This window comes from Ailuropoda melanoleuca, chromosome 4 (assembly GCF_002007445.2).
Source record: "Ailuropoda melanoleuca isolate Jingjing chromosome 4, ASM200744v2, whole genome shotgun sequence".
Lineage (NCBI taxonomy): Eukaryota > Metazoa > Chordata > Mammalia > Carnivora > Ursidae > Ailuropoda > Ailuropoda melanoleuca.
The window spans coordinates 5218100-5235694 of NC_048221.1; the positions used below are offsets into that span (position 1 = coordinate 5218100).

General features: G+C 53.7%; 1 protein-coding gene across 1 annotated transcript in view; it reads left to right on the plus strand.

Moving 5' to 3' along the window:
- Positions 1-15564, plus strand: part of MYO1F (myosin IF) — a 31938-nt gene extending 16374 nt beyond the window's left edge. Inside the window, exons 14-27 of the mRNA XM_034660024.1 lie at positions 565-974; positions 3411-3492; positions 4861-4967; positions 5465-5563; positions 5664-5808; positions 10922-11036; positions 11130-11299; positions 11936-12081; positions 12430-12576; positions 12694-12842; positions 13331-13414; positions 13963-14158; positions 14245-14414; positions 15120-15564. Coding sequence (XP_034515915.1) covers positions 565-974; positions 3411-3492; positions 4861-4967; positions 5465-5563; positions 5664-5808; positions 10922-11036; positions 11130-11299; positions 11936-12081; positions 12430-12576; positions 12694-12842; positions 13331-13414; positions 13963-14158; positions 14245-14414; positions 15120-15196 — 2097 coding nt within the window. The 3' untranslated portion in view covers positions 15197-15564. The remainder of the gene's footprint in view (positions 1-564; positions 975-3410; positions 3493-4860; positions 4968-5464; positions 5564-5663; positions 5809-10921; positions 11037-11129; positions 11300-11935; positions 12082-12429; positions 12577-12693; positions 12843-13330; positions 13415-13962; positions 14159-14244; positions 14415-15119) is intronic.
- The last annotated feature ends 2031 nt before the right edge of the window (positions 15565-17595 follow it).

Sequence of the window (17595 nt, forward strand, 5' to 3'; positions counted from 1 at the left end):
CTTCGTCAGCGGGCTGCAGAAACCCCCACTGGCCCCCCCCACCAAGATCACAGCTCAACTTACTAACCAGACAGCTCCGCCTAACAGGACAGAAACCCCCTCCCAGTGACCCCACATTGGGCAGCAGACTCCCACACCCCGATCTGAGCTACACACCCCACTAACCCCCTGACGCAAGACACAGCCTTCTGACCCAAACTCAAAGACCACAGACCCAAGCTGTAAGCCACCACCCTCCAAAATGGGCTGGAGCCCCCTTCGGATGCCTACCTAAGACTATAGAAATCCACTGGCCTTGGTCCTGGCTGCAGTCCTCCTCCCCAACTGACAGGACTACAGACTCTCCCATTGACCTCAAGTGGGCAGCAGACACCCCCAGGGGTCTCCTGGCCATCCTGCAGCACCCCAGTCCCCAAACTGGGCTAGAGCTCCTCGCCCTCCTTGGATGGCAGACCCAGCCCACAAGCCTGACCGAAGCCCCCCATGGATCCCCAGCCAGTGCTGGAACGCTCCTGACACCAACCCCAGCCCCTCGATTGACCGCAAGCCAGATGCTCAATCTGACCTCCTGGCTTCAAATTAAACAGCAGACCCTCTGGGACCTCTGTCCAGGCTGCAGCACCTCATCCCCCAATCTGGGCTAGAACTGTCACCTCCCCCTCCCTCTGGCCCAGGCTGCAGCCCCAGCCCTGCAATCTCCACTCGAACATCAGACCTCCAGGGACCCCAAGTCCATGCTGCAGCGCCCTGCCCCTTATTGCAAACCAGGGGTACCGCCCCCATCCTGTCAGCCTTGGGCAGGACCCCAGGGGACCCCTGACCACATGGGCTGTAAGCAGCCCGCCCAGGCCTCAGCCCCTCATTCCCCCCAACAATGTCTCCCTCCAGGTCTCCTATGATGTTAACGGTTTCTGTGAGAGGAACCGGGACGTTCTCTTCTCCGACCTCATAGAGCTGATGCAGACCAGTGAGCAGTGAGTGGCCTCCAGGCGGGCACAAGTCCGCTTAGGGATGAGAGGGGCGGCAGGAAGCAGTCCATCTTCCCCGGAGCTCCCATCCATGCCACAGGCTTGTGGGGGTGGCTGTCCACAAGGACAGTGTTTTAGTGACTGGTTCTGATTAAACAGCAGCCCGAGGTCCACAGAAGGAAGGAAGGACAGCCCTAGGGGCAGTTCCTTATGGCCCATCCAGTGCCCCCCCACCGCCGTGCAAGCCCAGTGGATGCAGGGTGTAGACAGGGTGTCCCCTGGTACAGCGTGAAAACACATCGCACCCTGCATTTTTCCATATTAACACCCATGGACCCATCTCCCTGACCACAGCTGCATACCGGGTTCCATTACTCATTCAGGCTCTGCCGTGTGCCAGGCACCATTTATTGGAACCTGTGGGGATAGAGGCTGAACAGGTCAGACAACACGGCTGCTCTCACTGAGTGGAGAGCCAAGCGGGGAGGCAGGCATGGAACTGGAAAAAAAAGGCAAATATAATATAGCACCGCATGAAAGGCATAAGACAGTGGTCCATAAGAGGCTGGAACTTCAACTCCTCTACCGGCAACACGGGCATCCTCTGAGCCGGGTACAAATGCGGAATCTGCACTGTCACAAGGTGCCCCCGGTGCCTCCTCGAGAATCAGGCGCACGTCGGAGTTTGAGATTCAGTGATCTGAAGCAACGCGGTCTGACACATTCCGCACCCATGCAGAATCCAAGCCACGTACATCATGACTTCAAAACAACCTTCTTCGGGTACAATTTGCATGCCATGAAAGGTGCCCGACTTCAGATGTGAGTTTTTTGGAAATGTATAGAGCTGTGCAACCATGACCACTACCCAGTTGGGAACATTTGCATCACACCCAAAAGATCCCTTGTGCCAAACTGCAGTTGATCCCTATTCCCATTACATGTGTAGTTTTTAATTTTCTCTTTTTTTAAGATTTTATTTATTTATGTGTCAGAGAGAGCACAAGCAGGGGGAGCAGCAGAGGGAAAGCGAGAAGCAGGTTCCCCGCTGAGCAGGGAGCCCGATGTGGGGCTCGATCCCAGGACGCTGGGATCCTGACCTGAGCCTAAGGCAGATGCTTAACTGACTGAGCCCCCAAGGTGTCCCAGCGTGTAATTTTAAATTTTCTAAAAGCACAGTTAAAAAGTAAAAAGGTGAGAGGCGCCTGGCTGGCTCAGTCAGGAGAGCATGCAACTCTTCATCTTGGGGTCATGAGTTTGAGCCCCACCTTGGAGGGTAGAGATGACTTAAATAAATAAGCTTAAAAAAAAAGTAAAAAAGTGAATAGGTGACATTAAAAAATGTTTTCTTATACCCAATATACCCAAAATATCATTTCAATATAAAAATTACTAATGAATGAATATGAATTAAATACAAATTACATTCTCTCGCCCCATACTGCAGTACTCTTTGAAATCTGGCATGCATTTTAACACTCACAGTGCATCATGATTCGGACAGGCTAAGCCTCAAGGGCCTCAATAACCGCGTGTGACCAGGGGCTCCCATACTGGAAAGCACAGAGCCGTGGTTCTCCAAGTAGGGTTCCTGGACCAGTAGCAGCAGTATCACCTGGGAACTCATTAGAAATTACGGGGCCCCAGCCCAGATGTGTAAATGAGAAATGCGAGAGGAACCAGGCAAGCTCTCCTGGTGATTCTGGTGTCCGCTGGGCAAGCCCTGGATAGAAAAACTGAGCTGATAAAGGGCTAGAGTGTGTGGTAGCCATCATTCACTCTTTTTTTTTTTAACTTTCTTTCTATTGTGATAAAATACACACAAGATAAGGTTCACCTTCTCACCATTTTGCATTGTACAGCTCAGCGGCATGAAGCACATTCACAATGCCGCCCCACCATCCCCACCCTCTCGTTCCAGAACTTTTTCATCCTCCCGAATATGTATGGATTGAACAGTGCACTCATTCTGTGATATGGCAGTCAAGGAAGACCTCATTGAGGAGATGAGGGAGGGAATTGTGAATGGACCAAAGGGTGTCTAAGCAATCCCCTGGTGATGGACAATTAGACTGGGCCTGTCTGTGACCACCCCAGGCAGCGAGCACCCTTGTCTGTATCTCTTCGCTTACACGTGAGCCCGTGCGTGTAGGATCGTTCCTACAAGGGGACCTGCCCCCACTGCCCGAGATGCTGAGATACTGCAGCACCGAGTGATGTTCCTACTGCACTGAACTTTGTTCTCTTTTACCTGCTACCCAAGTCGTGCGTGGTCGTGGAGGCAGAAGGAACAGCGCAAACAGATCAAGGAACCAAAAGGACAAAACCAACTCTCCGGTCCTCACCACTACACCCCCCACATTCAGGGAGAACTGTGCTCCTCTGGGAGAGGGCGTCCGAGGCTCAGCAGCACCTCTGACTCCTCCTGTCCCTCCTGCCCAGGGCCTTCCTCCGGATGCTTTTTCCTGAGAAGCTGGACGTAGACAAGAAGGGCCGCCCCAGCACAGCTGGCTCCAAGATCAAGGTGGGCCTGGGGCAGGGGAGGAGGAGCTGGGCGTGGGGAGGGCTGGGGGCTGTTCTCTACTCACTCCCGAGTCCTGGGGCCTCCACCCCTCTCTCTGGCACCCTCTGTGCAGCAGGGTCTTCTTCCAGCTCTAGGGGTGGTGGGGGGTTGGACCAGTTTCCTTGAAGTCCCCCCTAACTCTCTAAATCCAAACGTGAACCATCATCTTAATAATTTTTTGGTCTTTTGGTTCTTTGCCACTTTCATTTGAATTGTGGTAAAATATACATAAAATGTACCATCTTAACCATTGTTAAGAGCACAGCTCAGTGGCACGAAGCACACTCACACTGTCCTGCCGCTACCCCACCCTCCGTCTCCAGAACTTTCCATCTCCCCACACAGAGACTCTGTCCCCAGGAAGCATGGACTCCCCAGCCCCTGCCCCAGCCCTGGCTCCCATCATCCACTCTCTGACTGTGTGGACGGGACGCCCCTGGGGACCTCCTGGGAGTGGGGTCCTGCGGGATGTGTCCTTCTGGGTCTGGCTGCTCTCACTGAGCACAGTGTCCTCAAAGTTCATCCATGCTGTAGCAGGTGTCAGGATGTCCTGTCTTTTTAAGGCTGAAAAATCTTCTAGCGTATGAGTGGACCACCTTTTTCCTACCCATTCCTCCGTGGAGGGACACTCAGGTTGTTTTCACCTTTTACCTGTTGTGAATAATGCTGCCATATACGCTGGGTGTCCCATTCTAAAAATCTCTTCGTAACCACACACTGAGCACTTGTCAGCTGGCAGCAAACGTAGGACACTTTACATATATGGGACTAGTCCCACCCGGGGGATGGGGAGACCAAGGCTCAGAGCAGCACAGTCACTGGCCCAGATCACACAGCAGAGCCACAGTCGACATCGAGGTCTCTCATGCCACTCTCTCCAATCCGCCCGCCTGGAACAACGTCCTTTCTAGTCTCCTCCAAAGGACTAAAATGCACACCCAAGGCACACACACACGATTTCCTTCTCCCAAAGTAGTGGTCCCCCAAAGGACAGACAGAAATGTTCGATGCAACATGTCCTCCTGAGTGCTCAGTTCCTCCATCAACAAACGTTTGCTGAGCACTTACTATGCACCAGATTAAGTGGTGAGTGCTAGAGACATGAGAGCTCCTAGTCTGAGGTTCCAGGATCAGGGAGACACACAGTATCGCGCCCCCGTGGTGTGTGCTAATGGATTACACACAGATCAGGGACACCGGACCCCCTGGCTCACTGGGAGCCAGCCGCCCACTCAATGTGTCTGTCTCTTGGGCCTGTATACAGAGTGGGAGGAGACAGGGCTGGAGGATCCCATCTGTGCACCACCCCCGCCTTCTCCTCCCCCTCAGAAACAAGCCAACGACCTGGTGGCCACGCTGAAGAGATGTACACCCCACTATATCCGTTGCATCAAACCCAACGAGACCAAGAAGCCGCGGGACTGGGAGGAGAGCAGGTGACCACCAGCTGGACCAATCCACACAGCCTGTCCCCAGACGGACCCTCCCTCCACAGCCCACCCAGAGTCACGGGACCCATCCCAAGACTAACCAAGGCTGACTCCTAGGACCAGCGCAAAACTCCTCGGGGTCCCGGGGTTATACCTAGCACTGACCAGGACCCTCCAGGCTGCAGGGATGAGTGGAACCGAGTGTAGGGTGACCCAGGAACTAGCACAGCCCCTTCTGTCCCCAGACCCTAGGATGCACCCCTAGAATTAACCCTGGAACTGACCACAGAACTCACACAGACCCCTACCCCCCAGAAGCTAAGCTCCCACCCCACAGAACTGACTCCCAGGCACTGAAGTCACCCTCCCCAAACTGCCCCGCAGCACGAATCCAGACCCCTCCCCGGTCTCACATCTGCCCACTCCAGCCCTGCTCAGCAGCACCCACCCGCTCCCAGGATGAGGGAGTACCCCCAGGGGACTCACCCTGCCTTCCCCCTTAGGGTCAAGCACCAGGTGGAGTACCTGGGCCTGAAGGAGAACATCAGGGTGCGCCGGGCTGGCTTCGCCTACCGCCGCCAGTTCTCCAAGTTCCTGCAGAGGTGAGGCACCCCCGCCTGCTCCCGGCCCTCACCGCCACCCCACAGAGGAGCTACCAGCAGGGATGTGTACCCCAAACCCTCCCACACCCTCCGCCTCCAGGTACGCCATTCTGACCCCTGAGACATGGCCCCAGTGGCGGGGGGATGAACGTCAGGGGGTCCAGCACCTGCTCCGCGCGGTCAACATGGAGCCAGACCAGTACCAGATGGGGAGCACCAAGGTCTTTGTCAAGAACCCTGAGTCGGTGAGTGTGAGAGAGAGGCAGACACCTGCACTGCCTCACGGCCGCGGATCCCACTCCTCGGGCCCCTTTAGGCCTCGGGCATGTTGCCTTACGCCCTCAGAGCCTCCGTTTCTCCATTTGGAAAGTGGGGAGAGTAGTAGCCCCCCTGCAGGATTGGGGTGAGGCTCAGACGAAACAGGAAGTCCGCTACACAGTGTGTGGCATGTGGTGTGTGCTCGGAAAAACCCAAATTAGCCGGGCAGTCCCTGGTGGCCAGAGGGCAGGGGGAGAAACACACCGCCAGTGAGGGGTAAGAACTCACGGCTTCTTCACAACGTCTTTGCTCCCTTGTTTCCTTCTCTCTGTCCTTCCCGTTTTGCTTTCTTCTTTTTCTATAACTTCTTTCCGTGCTCTCTCCTCTCCTACATTTTCTTACCTCTTCCCTCCTTCCTTCCTTCATGAACACAGAGTCCCTGGGCCTGAGATCGGTGGCTCGCCAATCCCAAGACCTGCCCCAGGCCCTGATCTACCAAAGACAAACCTCATTCCGCATCCTCCACGCACAGATGACCCCTCCAGCATGTCACCATCAGCTCTAAGCCTTTTAGCAAAAGGCTGGGAGCACCAGCAACTTGAGGCTGCCTCTGCTCACAGGGAAAAAATGAAGTAACAGTGACAAATCTGTTCTGCGGACCTACTGTGAGCACGGTGACTACAGTCAACAATGCTGTGCTATATACTTGGAATTTGCTGACAGTAGCTCTTCCACGTTCTCACAACAAAAAAGAAATGGTAACCTAGCTGCTAGCTAACCTAGGAGGTCCTCATTCTGCAGTATATACATGTATCAAATCAACTCATGTGCACCTTAAACTTGCACAATGTTATATGTCAATTATATCTCAATAAACCTGGATGGGGGGGTTTTTTAGAAAGCAACAGTGACAAGAACAAAAAAGCAGGGCCAAGGCAGGGGCAGCCCGGCTGGCTGTCCATAGGGCATGCAACTCTTGGTCTCGGGGTTGGAAGTCTGAGCCCCCACACTGGGTGTAGAGATTACTTAAAAATAAAATCTTCATAAATAAATAAAAAGGCAGGGCAAGGAATCCCCCTGGGGGCCCTTCCTGGCCACCTGCTTCTATGCGAGGATCGGACAGCAAATCGGGAGCCGGCCGTCTGGACGAGCTGTGGTAACTCACCACACTCCCAGGCACATCTTACGTTCCGCAGCCTGGGCCAAGCTGGAGCACTGGGGAAAGGGCTGCTGCCTACCCAGGCCTGGCCAGGGGCCTCATCACCTGCATGATGATCATAGCACCTGCCCCTCTAGCCCCTTAGCGACTTGAAGACAGCTAGGAAATTGTAGAGACTATGCCCTTGACGTTACTGTAACTTACAAGTAACTGTTCTCTCAGCAAACCAAACACATAACACTGGGGTGGAGACTCCAGAGATTTTGTAGCTGCAAAAATAGTCTGTCGGGGCTCCTGGTTGGCTCAGTTAGTAGAGCATGTGACTCTTAATCTCAGGGTCATGCGTTCAAACCCCACATTAAGCATAGAAGAAAGAAAGGAAAAGAGAAAGAGAGGAGAGAAGGAGAGAGAAAGCGAAAGAAGGAGGGAGGAGGGGAGTGAGGGAGGGGAAGAAGGAAAGGAAGGAAGGAGGGAGGGAGGGAAAGAAGGAGGGAGGGAGGAAGGAGAAGAAAGAAAGATGGGAGGGGAGGAGAGGAAAGGAAATTTAAGGAAAGGAAAGGAGAGGAGGGGAAAGGAAAAGAGAGAAAGAAGAAAACTGTCTTGGGAGGTCGGGCTCTTGGTCCCCACACTTCTCTGTACCTGCCTCTAGAGCTTCTCCCTACAGATGCATTTGCTCCAAGGAATAAGAACAGTGTTTGGGGCACCTGGTGGCGCAGGCGGTTAAGCATCCTTATCTTGGTTTTGGCTTAGGTCATGATCTCAGGGTTGTGAGATGGAGCCCCTGTCGGGCTCTGTGCTCAGCACAAAGTCTGCTGAAGACTCTCTCTTCCTCTCCCCTCTGCCCCTCTCCCCGTCGCTCTCATTCTCTCTCAAATAAATAAATCTTTTCAAAAAATTTTAAAAATCAAAACTGAAAAAAGCAAATAGACAAAGCTAGCCTTGGCTAAGACTATATAAGGTAAAATCAAATTCTGACAAAAAATGCAGTCTGCACATTTTGAGGTGAGGAAGATGGAACTGGCTGGAAGTAATGAAATTCACAAAGGGAAAAGTTGGGCGGAAAAATTTTGTAAGGAAAAAAAAAGGACTGAAAATTTGCACAGGACAAAACCGAAGCCGATGGGAATCATTTTAGTAAAATGAACACAGAAGAAAGAAAGAAACATGGGAACAGTTTTATGACTGTAACTGTGCTGTATCAAAATTGATCAAATTAAGTTACCCTAATGGAGTTGGGGTCTTTCTCAACAGATGCACTTACACAGGGATGGCTCTGACTTGGATTCCGAGTCTTGTAAGCATGGACTCAAAATATCCTTGATGTTCTGCTCACCAGCTGGCTTTCACTGCTGGTCATGCTGGGCGTGTTCATTTCCTGTGGCTGCTTTAAACAAACTACCACAAACTAGATGGCTTCAGTCAACAGAAATTCGTTTTCTCATGTTTCTGGAGGCTAGAAATCCAAAATCAAGGTGTCAGCAGGGCCATGCTCCCTCTAAAGTCTCCCCGGAAGATCCTTCCTTCACTCTCCCTAACGTCTGGTGGTTGCCAGCCATCCCTGCCATTCCTAATCACCCCATCTCTGCCTCTGTCATCACATGGCCTTCTCCTCTGTGTCTGGGTCCCTCTTCTTAGGACACCAGTCACATTGGATTGAGGGCCCACCCTACTCCAGTATGACCTCATTTTAACTTGATTACATCTGCAAAGACCCTCTTGCCAGGTAAGGTCACAGTCACAGGTTCCGGGTGGACATGAATTGGGGGGGGACAGTATTCAAGCCAGTACACTAGGATAAGCTCAGATTTGGGACCTATCTCACCCACTTTAAGCACACGCAGCTCTGCCCTCCACACATGAAGGAGATGAATTTTATTTTTAAAAAGGTTTTATTTATTTGAGAGAGAGAGCATGAGCGGGGAGAGGGGCAGAGGGAAAGGGAGAAGCAGACTCCCCGCTGAGCAGGGAGCCCAACTTGGGGCTCAATCCCAGGACACTGCGATCATGACCTGAGCCGAAGGCAGATGCTTAACTGACTGAGCCACCCAGGTGCCCTGAAGGAGATGAATTTTATTTTATTTTTTTTAAGATTTATTTATTTATTTATTTGAGAGAGAGAGAGAGAGAGAGTGCAAGGGCAGGGGGAGGGGCAGAGGGATAGGGACACTCAGGCTCCCCGCTGATCAGAAAGCCCAATGTGGGGCTCGATCCCGGGACCCTAGGATCATGACCTGAGCCAAGGTCAGTCATGTAACCAACTGAGCCACCCAGGAGCCCCAAAGAAGATGAATTTTAAACTCTGTAGACAGGAAGATTCCTTTCCCAAATTGAAAACGAATTCCCTTCCCTGAGCAGAAATAAGGAGGTTGCAAGACACTTGTCCCATCGGCCCTCAACAGCTAAGGAAGAGAGGCCTCCCGGTTGACTGGCCCACCCCCCACCCCTCTGCAAGTTCTTCGTTCATACCTGACATCCTCTCAGCGAACTGCAGAATGCATTTATGTGCCCTCCAGACACACTGTATGAAGCATTGCTTGGGCATGCTTTGCACACAGACCCACTGACCCACAGAATATCGATCTGAAAAACAGTGGAATATGGAAACTCCACTCAATTCCCTGCAGGCTGTGAAACTATAGTCTTGGTAGGGTTAGGATTCCTTCCTGGTGAAAAGATCCCCACCTTTGATGAACACTTATGAACACCCACAGCTCTAAAAGTTCTCAAAGATATATAAAGGTTTATTTTAGAGAGAGAATGAGCAGGGGGAGGGACAGAAGGAGAGGAGGGGAGAGAGACAGAGAGAAGCAGACTCCCTGCTGAGGACAGAGCCCCATGAGGGGCTCGATCTCACAACCCTGAGATCAAGACCCAAGACAAAATCAAAAGTCAAGACACTCAACCAAGCCACCCAGGTACCCCTCCAAGATATATTTTTTAAAGTGCATTTGAACCAAGTATCTACAGAAGTACTTTAGTCCTTGCAGGGAACCCTGGGGTTCCTGGGAAACATCAACCACCTTGGTCAGCAAAGCAGGCAGCCAGGCTTTTAGCAGTAATGTGATATTTGTGTATTTGACAAATCCCTCTAGGTGAAGTGCTAGGTATTTTTCTAAATAAAGCCCCATTTTATTTACAATATTTTCCATTTCAGTATTTCCCTGATTGACAATGTCTCTTATATCACTAAATTTGTTTGAATTACAACATTCCCCAGTCATCTGTCCTATTCCAATAGGTTGTTCTATTCTTCGATCAGCACCCCATTGTTCTTATTACTGTAGATTTATAACTTTTCATATCCAGTGGGCTCCTCTCCTTGATATGTTCACTGTTATTATTCTAAGTGAAGGGACGTCCTTCCTGGCATTTCAACTCTGACTTGCTCTAATATAGTTTATATCCTAAATCCCCTCTGGACTGAGACTCTTATTAACTCAAAAGTCTGCTTTCTGCAAAAGCTTCTTTTCCAGGGCTGCCATGTATAGCTGTGCAGGTTGTACACCATACAACTACCTGGTCTCCAGGGACATCACAGTCCTACACGCCAGATTTTCATATTTACAGTATTTTGTTGGTTTTCTAAGATGCACATTGGTTTACATTTCTAACATCTCTGAAATTGAGGTGCACCTCACGTGGGTGACATGCCATAACTTAATTAGCAGTGTGAGAAACTGTGATGTTACACCATTTCTGGCGAGACTACACAGCTAGTAAGAGGCAGAGCTGGAATCTGAATCCTGCAAGACCAGCCCACAGTTTAATTTAATGCAAGGTCTTGTGCCCCATATTAGGAGGGAACCCTGGGTCCAGTCATTTGGAGGAAGAAAAAAATGTCTTGACCATAGGGTAAGAGCATGTGTGCAGGTGCTGGTAAGCAAAAGTGAGTGGGTGGGGTGGGATTGGAGAAAGACCCACCACCCCTCCCTCTTGCACAGCTCTTCCTTCTGGAGGAGATGCGAGAGCGCAAGTTCGATGGCTTTGCCCGCACCATCCAGAAGGCCTGGAGGCGCCATGTGGCAGTCCGGAAGTACGAGGAGATGCGGGAGGAAGGTGAGAGGCTGCAGATGGGAGGCTTAGAGTGGGGACAGGTGGAGTGGGAGGAGCCAGGCCACGACTTCTGCCCCTGACCCGGTGTCCCCACAGCCTCCAACATCCTGCTGCACAAGAAGGAGCGGAGACGGAACAGCATCAACCGGAACTTCGTTGGGGACTATCTGGGGCTAGAGGAGCGGCCGGAGCTGCGTCAGTTCCTGGGCAAGAGGGAACGCGTGGACTTCGCTGACTCAGTCACCAAGTACGACCGCCGCTTCAAGGTGAGGCACTAGCAGGTGGGCACCTCTGGGACCCTGGCCCCAGCCTGGCACCCCCAGCAGAGGTATACCCTCACCTGGCCCAGACACACCCGTCCACAGGTATACACTCAACTAATGTAGATACGTCTGGCTTTTAAATATGCCCTCGCATAGCCCAGACGCACCTGTCCATCACATCTTCCGCTAGCCGGACACAGCTGTCCACAGTTACACACTTACCTCACCCAGAAGCCCTGACCAAAGGGCCACCCCCACATATCCTGGACACACCTATCCATTAGGTATACCCTCAGCCAGTCTAGATAGATCTGTCAATCAGACATACCTTCACGTGGCCCAGATACACCTGTGCGCAGGTACACTCTCATCTGGCCTGGGCACCCACGTCCAGCAGGTATACCTCCACCTCTCCTGTACCTGTTCGCTGGCCCAGAAACCCCTCTTGAGCCAATGTACCTTTACTTAAACTATTTCTTATATAACGTAACTCCTCATATAACTTCACGTGGAGGGAAATGCTCAGCTGACCTGTCCTTCACCTGCTGGCACCACTCCCCTGCCTGAGGTGGATCCCCTGGAGCCAGGTGGCCCAGGCCCAGGGCTCCAGCCACTACCTCTGCTCTTGCATCCTCACAGCCCATCAAAAGAGACTTGATCCTTACGCCCAAGTGTGTGTATATAATCGGGCGGGAGAAGGTGAAGAAGGGACCAGAGAAGGGCCAGGTGCGTGAGGTCCTGAAGAAGAAGCTGGAGATCCAGGCCCTCCGGGGAGTTTCCCTTAGGTGAGGCCAGGCCCTCCCCTGCCCCAGTCGCCCTCATCTGCCCCCTTGTCATCCTCAGCTGCCCTCATACTTCTCACCCCATCTGTCACTCTGACCATCTAACCTACCAATATACCTGTCACCTTCCCCTGCCCCCACACTCATGATCCTTATGTGCCAAGAGCACCTGTCCCCTCACCTGACCCTTCTCTACAACCACCTTCCCAGCTCCTTGCCACCTCTCGCCTTTTCCCCCACCTGCATCACCCCTCACTTCCCTTCGCCCGACCCTCCCCGTCGCATCTCACAAGTCACTCAAGCCACCCTCACTACCACCCTCACCTGCCTTTCCTCCCATCCCTCCCCCAGCACAAGGCAGGACGACTTCTTCATCCTCCAAGAAGACGCCGCCGACAGCTTCCTGGAGAGCGTCTTCAAGACGGAGTTCGTCAGCCTCCTGAGCAAGCGCTTCGAGGAGGCGGCGCGGAGGGCCCTGCCCCTCACCTTCAGCGACACGTACGCCCCCCCGCCACCGTCCTCGGGCTGGGCTGGGCACAGCGACCCCTCTCCCCGCCCGCGGCCGCGGCCCGCTTGGGGAGTGGGCGTCCCCGCAGCTTCCTCCTCTCCCCACAGACTACAGTTCCGAGTGAAGAAGGAGGGCTGGGGCGGAGGTGGCACCCGCAGCGTCACTTTCTCCCGTGGCTCCGGCGAGGTGGCAGTGCTCAAGGCCAGCGGCCGGTCCCTCACAGTCAGCGTGGGCGACGGGCTGCCCAAGAGCTCCAGTGAGTCCGCGCAGCGCTGGGGGCGGAGCCAAAGAGGCGGGCCCTATGGAGGCGGGGCCAGAGAGGGGGACTAATCACGGCTGTGGGGGCGGAGCCAGTGAGCCCGGCCCGGAGAGGGTGAGGGCCGTGGAGGGGTGGGTCGAGAGAGTCGTAATGGAAAGGACTCGGCCACGGAGAGGGCAGGGTCAGCGAGGTAACCAACGAATGGGAGAGCAATATGGAGGGGGCGTGGCCAGGGAAATGACCCCTCCCCAGCAGTAGGCGGGCCTAGAGAGCCGGGCCAATGAGAGGTGGGCCCTGGGAGGCTGGGCCAGTTACTGGGCAGAGTCACTGTTCCAGTAACTACGAGGCGGTGCCGATGGGACTGCCGGGGAGCCGGGCGGCGGAGTCTGGGGCGGAGCCACAGGATGGACTGGACTTGTGGGCGGGGCCAAGTGTCTGTTGTGGTCTGGTCACCACTCAACTTCCCATATCCTTTCCCCTTTCAGAGCCTACACGGAAGGGAATGGCCCAGGGAAAACCTCGAAGGTCAGCCCAGGCCCCCACCCGGGCAGCCCCTGGGCCTCCCAGAGGTGAGGAGACGTGTCTTCCCTTGCCTCTTGTGTGCTCCATGACCTAAGCAATGCATGCCGTCAACAGATAGAGCGGACCACTCTATTCTCTGCCCAGAACTCTTCACAGCTCCCCGCCTTCTACAGAATACAGACTAAGCTTATTTTGATACTCAAAGCCCTACAGAAGCCAAACCCAGCTAACCACCGACCTCTTCTCTCCTCCCATCTTATACTCCTGTCACACAAGCTACATCGTATTTCACCAATTTAACAAATTTGTTCTTATCTCCAAGCCTTTGCTTGGGCTGTTTGCTCCTCTCATCTCCCAAATTCCTACTTAGCTTGAGCGCCTATTCATCCTCCAAGACCCACCCACAAAAGCCCTCCTACAGAAGAGAATGGGGGAAATCTTACCCCTGCAGAGCCTCCCTCTGGGTCAGTCCTTACCATGCTGGGTTGAACATGTGACTAACTGCCTCCTCCCTCAGACTGGGATCTTGGAGCTAAGTCGTCCCCAAATCCTACCATCACCCTGATAAATGCCTCCACTCTTGCTCCTGCCACAGGCCTGGACCACAATGGGGTGCCTCCTTCTACCAGAAGGGGGCCCCTACCCCTGGAGATCACACCTGGAGGGGGCTCCCAGCAGCCTCTCCGGGGCCCTCCATCCTCAGCCCTGAGGGCGAGCAGACGCCCCCGGGCACGGCCGCCCTCAGAGCACAACACAGAATTCCTTAACGTGCCTGATCAGGGTGTGGCAGGGTAAGTGAGGAAAGAGGGCAGCCGCAGGAGGTGGGCAGGGGGCAGGGGAGTGTCTGGACTGTGACGAGCACTCCCTGTGCCCACAGCATGCAGAGGAAGCGCAGTGTGGGGCAGCGACCTGTGCCAGGCGTGGGCCGACCCAAGCCCCAGCCTCGGATGCATGGCCCGCGGTGCCGGGCACTGTACCAGTATGTGGGCCAAGATGTGGACGAGCTGAGCTTCAACGTGAATGAGGTCATCGAGATCCTCATGGAAGGTGTGTGCCCCAGGGCAGAGGGGGGAGGAGTCGGAACCCTGACACAGTCAGGCAACACCCCATTCCTGCTTACCTTCCAGAGGAGAACGGAAGCAACCAGGCCCACCAGAGATACTTTCTTCTGGGCCAGTGGCTGCATAGGCTAAAAGGCCTTGGGTCTGGAGGTTCCCTCCTAAGGCACTCGGGGGGCCTGGCTTCACAGCAGCATGCCCAATCCCCTAGGCCTCATTTTTCTCTCCTGTCAAGCACAGGGCTAATGGCAGAACCTACCTCAAAGAGACCTCTTTTGAGTAAAAAAAATGGGTTGGTTGTGTTTGGATGGCCCAGGACACCTTCCCACCTTAGTCCCCTGGGCTGCCCCCACCCCCCCAGAGGGGCTTGGAACTCAGCAGCACCCTCTGCGGGTAAATGGGGAGCCCCAAAGGGGTCATTCACTGGTCCATCATGGGGAGTGAGGGGAGGCACCTGTAGAAAGAGATTAGGGACGAGCACAAGAAAATGGTCTAGAACATGACAGAGTGTGAGGCAGTGGCAGAAAAAACCACGTGTCAGTCGCTCCCTCTTTTCCACCTGTTGACAATTCTCTTTTCAGTGTTTGCCTTCTGCCATGCCAGTGGCAATGAATAAAACAGGCGGGGACCCAGCCTGAAGGCTTTCTCCTGGGTGGGCTGGACACCGCGCCTCACGCTCCCTTCTCGCCCACAGATTCCTCAGGCTGGTGGAAAGGCCGGCTGCACGGCCAGGAGGGCCTCTTCCCAGGAAACTACGTGGAGAAGATCTGAGAGGGGGCCCGGATTCTGCCTCCTGCCTGCCTGCCGGGGAGCCAGGCCCTTCCAGCGAGGGCCTCATATTCCTTGGCTGCATTAGCCACAAGGTCCAGTCCTGTGGCCTCCAGCCCACCCTAGCCCAGCCCAGGCCCTGGGTCTGGGGGTCACCACTGCAGCCACCCCAGGGCCCTGGCCTCCCCCCTGTCACACGCGTTGCCTCCTGTTTCAAACAGGGCTAACAGCAGAATCTACCTCCCAGCTGCCTTGTGAGTATAAATGAGTTGTGTCCTGTCAGCAAAGTGCCAAGCACAGTTGGGGGCACCTTGACAAGTAAGACTCCTCTTCTTCTGTCATCACTGCGGCAATAAACACTTGCCAGGTCAGAGTGTGAATTAATTTACTGAGCGCTAACCAGAACTACTCACAATGCTGAGGGGGGAGCCACAAATACCCCACTGCAGGTGCAAAACTAGGGGCCAGGAGAAGTTTCGCCACTTGTCCGAGATCCCACAGAGCCAAGCCTTGGACTCATATATACCCCCACCCCACTTCTCCCCAACCTGGAGTTTCTCACTTGTCCGCTTACCCACTCTTGGCCATTTGCATCCCAGCCTTCCTGCAGAAAATAGTCTGGTGGGTCCTGTCAGCTTTGAATCTGCAGCCCTCAAACCCATCCGGGACCCTGAGGAAGGAGGCAGGGCCCACATGGCCCCTCACAATCCAGCCTGGGCCACCCCTGGCCCCTGAACACCCCCCCGCCATGTCGCTGCCTTCTTAGCCCTCACTCACCTGGGGTCAGGACCGGTTCTGATACTCCAGGGCCCTGGCTTTCTGCACCTATTGTCATGGATTTAAGGGGTGAGCCTGGCTACTGGTCTCCCCAGATGTTTTCAAGCCAGTGATGGAGGCTGAGCCTCTCAGAACTCCCTGTAGATGCAGGTGGAACTGCTGGGGATCCTGCCATGGTCTGAGCCTAAGCATCCCGACTTTCCAAATGGACACCCACTCTGGGCTCAGACCCTCAAAGAGCAGCCGGTCTGGGAGAGATGGAGCCAAACCAGTAGGATCAGGACTGGGCCAGAGAAGGCACAGGGGCTGGGGCAGGGGAAGGGGATGCAGAGAGAGAGTGTGCATTGCTGGAGGAGACAAGAAGGAAGAAAAGGGCTTGGGGTCGGCAGATCTTGATGGCAAACACCACATACAGCGATCCACACTGTGACAGGAGAACTCCAGGCAGAGGACACCTATCCAACTGGAGGATGGGAGATGAGGTATCAGAGAAAGACTGGCCAGCAGCACCTTCTGCAGGATCTGAACCCTCTCTCTTCCATACCTACCTTGGAAAGCAAAGCGTGGCCAAAAAAAAAAAAAAAAAATCCCCCAAGTTTGCAACTGGGTCTCAACAGCTCTTTATTACCCAATCATGATACAAAAGCATTTAGTTAGTCCCTTGAATGTCCCTGGTTTCCTCCATCTCTGATTTTCGTGCCCCCCCCCCCAATGCCCAACCACCAGCGTGTAGGTCTCCCTCGGCAACACAGAGACGTTTGGACAGGCTGGGGAGGAAGTGCAGGAGCCATCGACCTCATTAGCTGGGCATTTCCTGGTGCTGAGGAGAAATCGGGGCTTCCACCTCCTTCCTCACTCCTTGAACTCACCATGCAGGCTGCCTGCCCCCTGACATTTTGGGGTACAACCCCCGGGGCCCCACTGCCATGGAGGTCACCCCATTTACAGGAAATAGGGCCTTCTGGGCCTCACATCTAGGTTACAGCATCTTCAGACTGGAAACCTCAGAATCACCTTGGCCCTGCCCACTCCACAGCCCCACATCCTGTTGACTTACAGAATTTCTTAAGCCTGGCCGCTCCTCTCCCTTCCTTGGGTCCATGTCCTTCTGAGACCTCACCCCACCCTTCCCCAGATTGCACCAACCTCCCCTCCACACACAAACACACCTCCACCCTGCGTCAAACGATCTGGGTTTTTTTTTAGATTTATGCGTTTTTAACTGTATTAATGATGATCAAAACCACATTTTTAAAAATTCAAACAGCACAAAGTATGAAAAGTCTGTCTGTCCCTCACTTGAAAATCTCTGTTCCCCTCCCCACTTTTTTAATGTCTCTTTCTAATGGTATTCTCTGCATATAAAGGCACATAGGTACATCTTATGTACACAGATGCAAATACACTGCACATAAAGTCTATACTTGCCCAGAACGCAACAGACACCTCTTGAGTGTTAAATAATGTATTATAGAGACCTGAGATCAAAGATCCACTTTACCATCCTCCCAACTGCCCATCCTCCAAACAAGATGGTGGACCTCCCCCTGCTAAAAATACATCAATTATGAGAATAGAAACCACACTTCTCTCTATGGTTCACGAGGTCCAGTGTGATCTTCCCC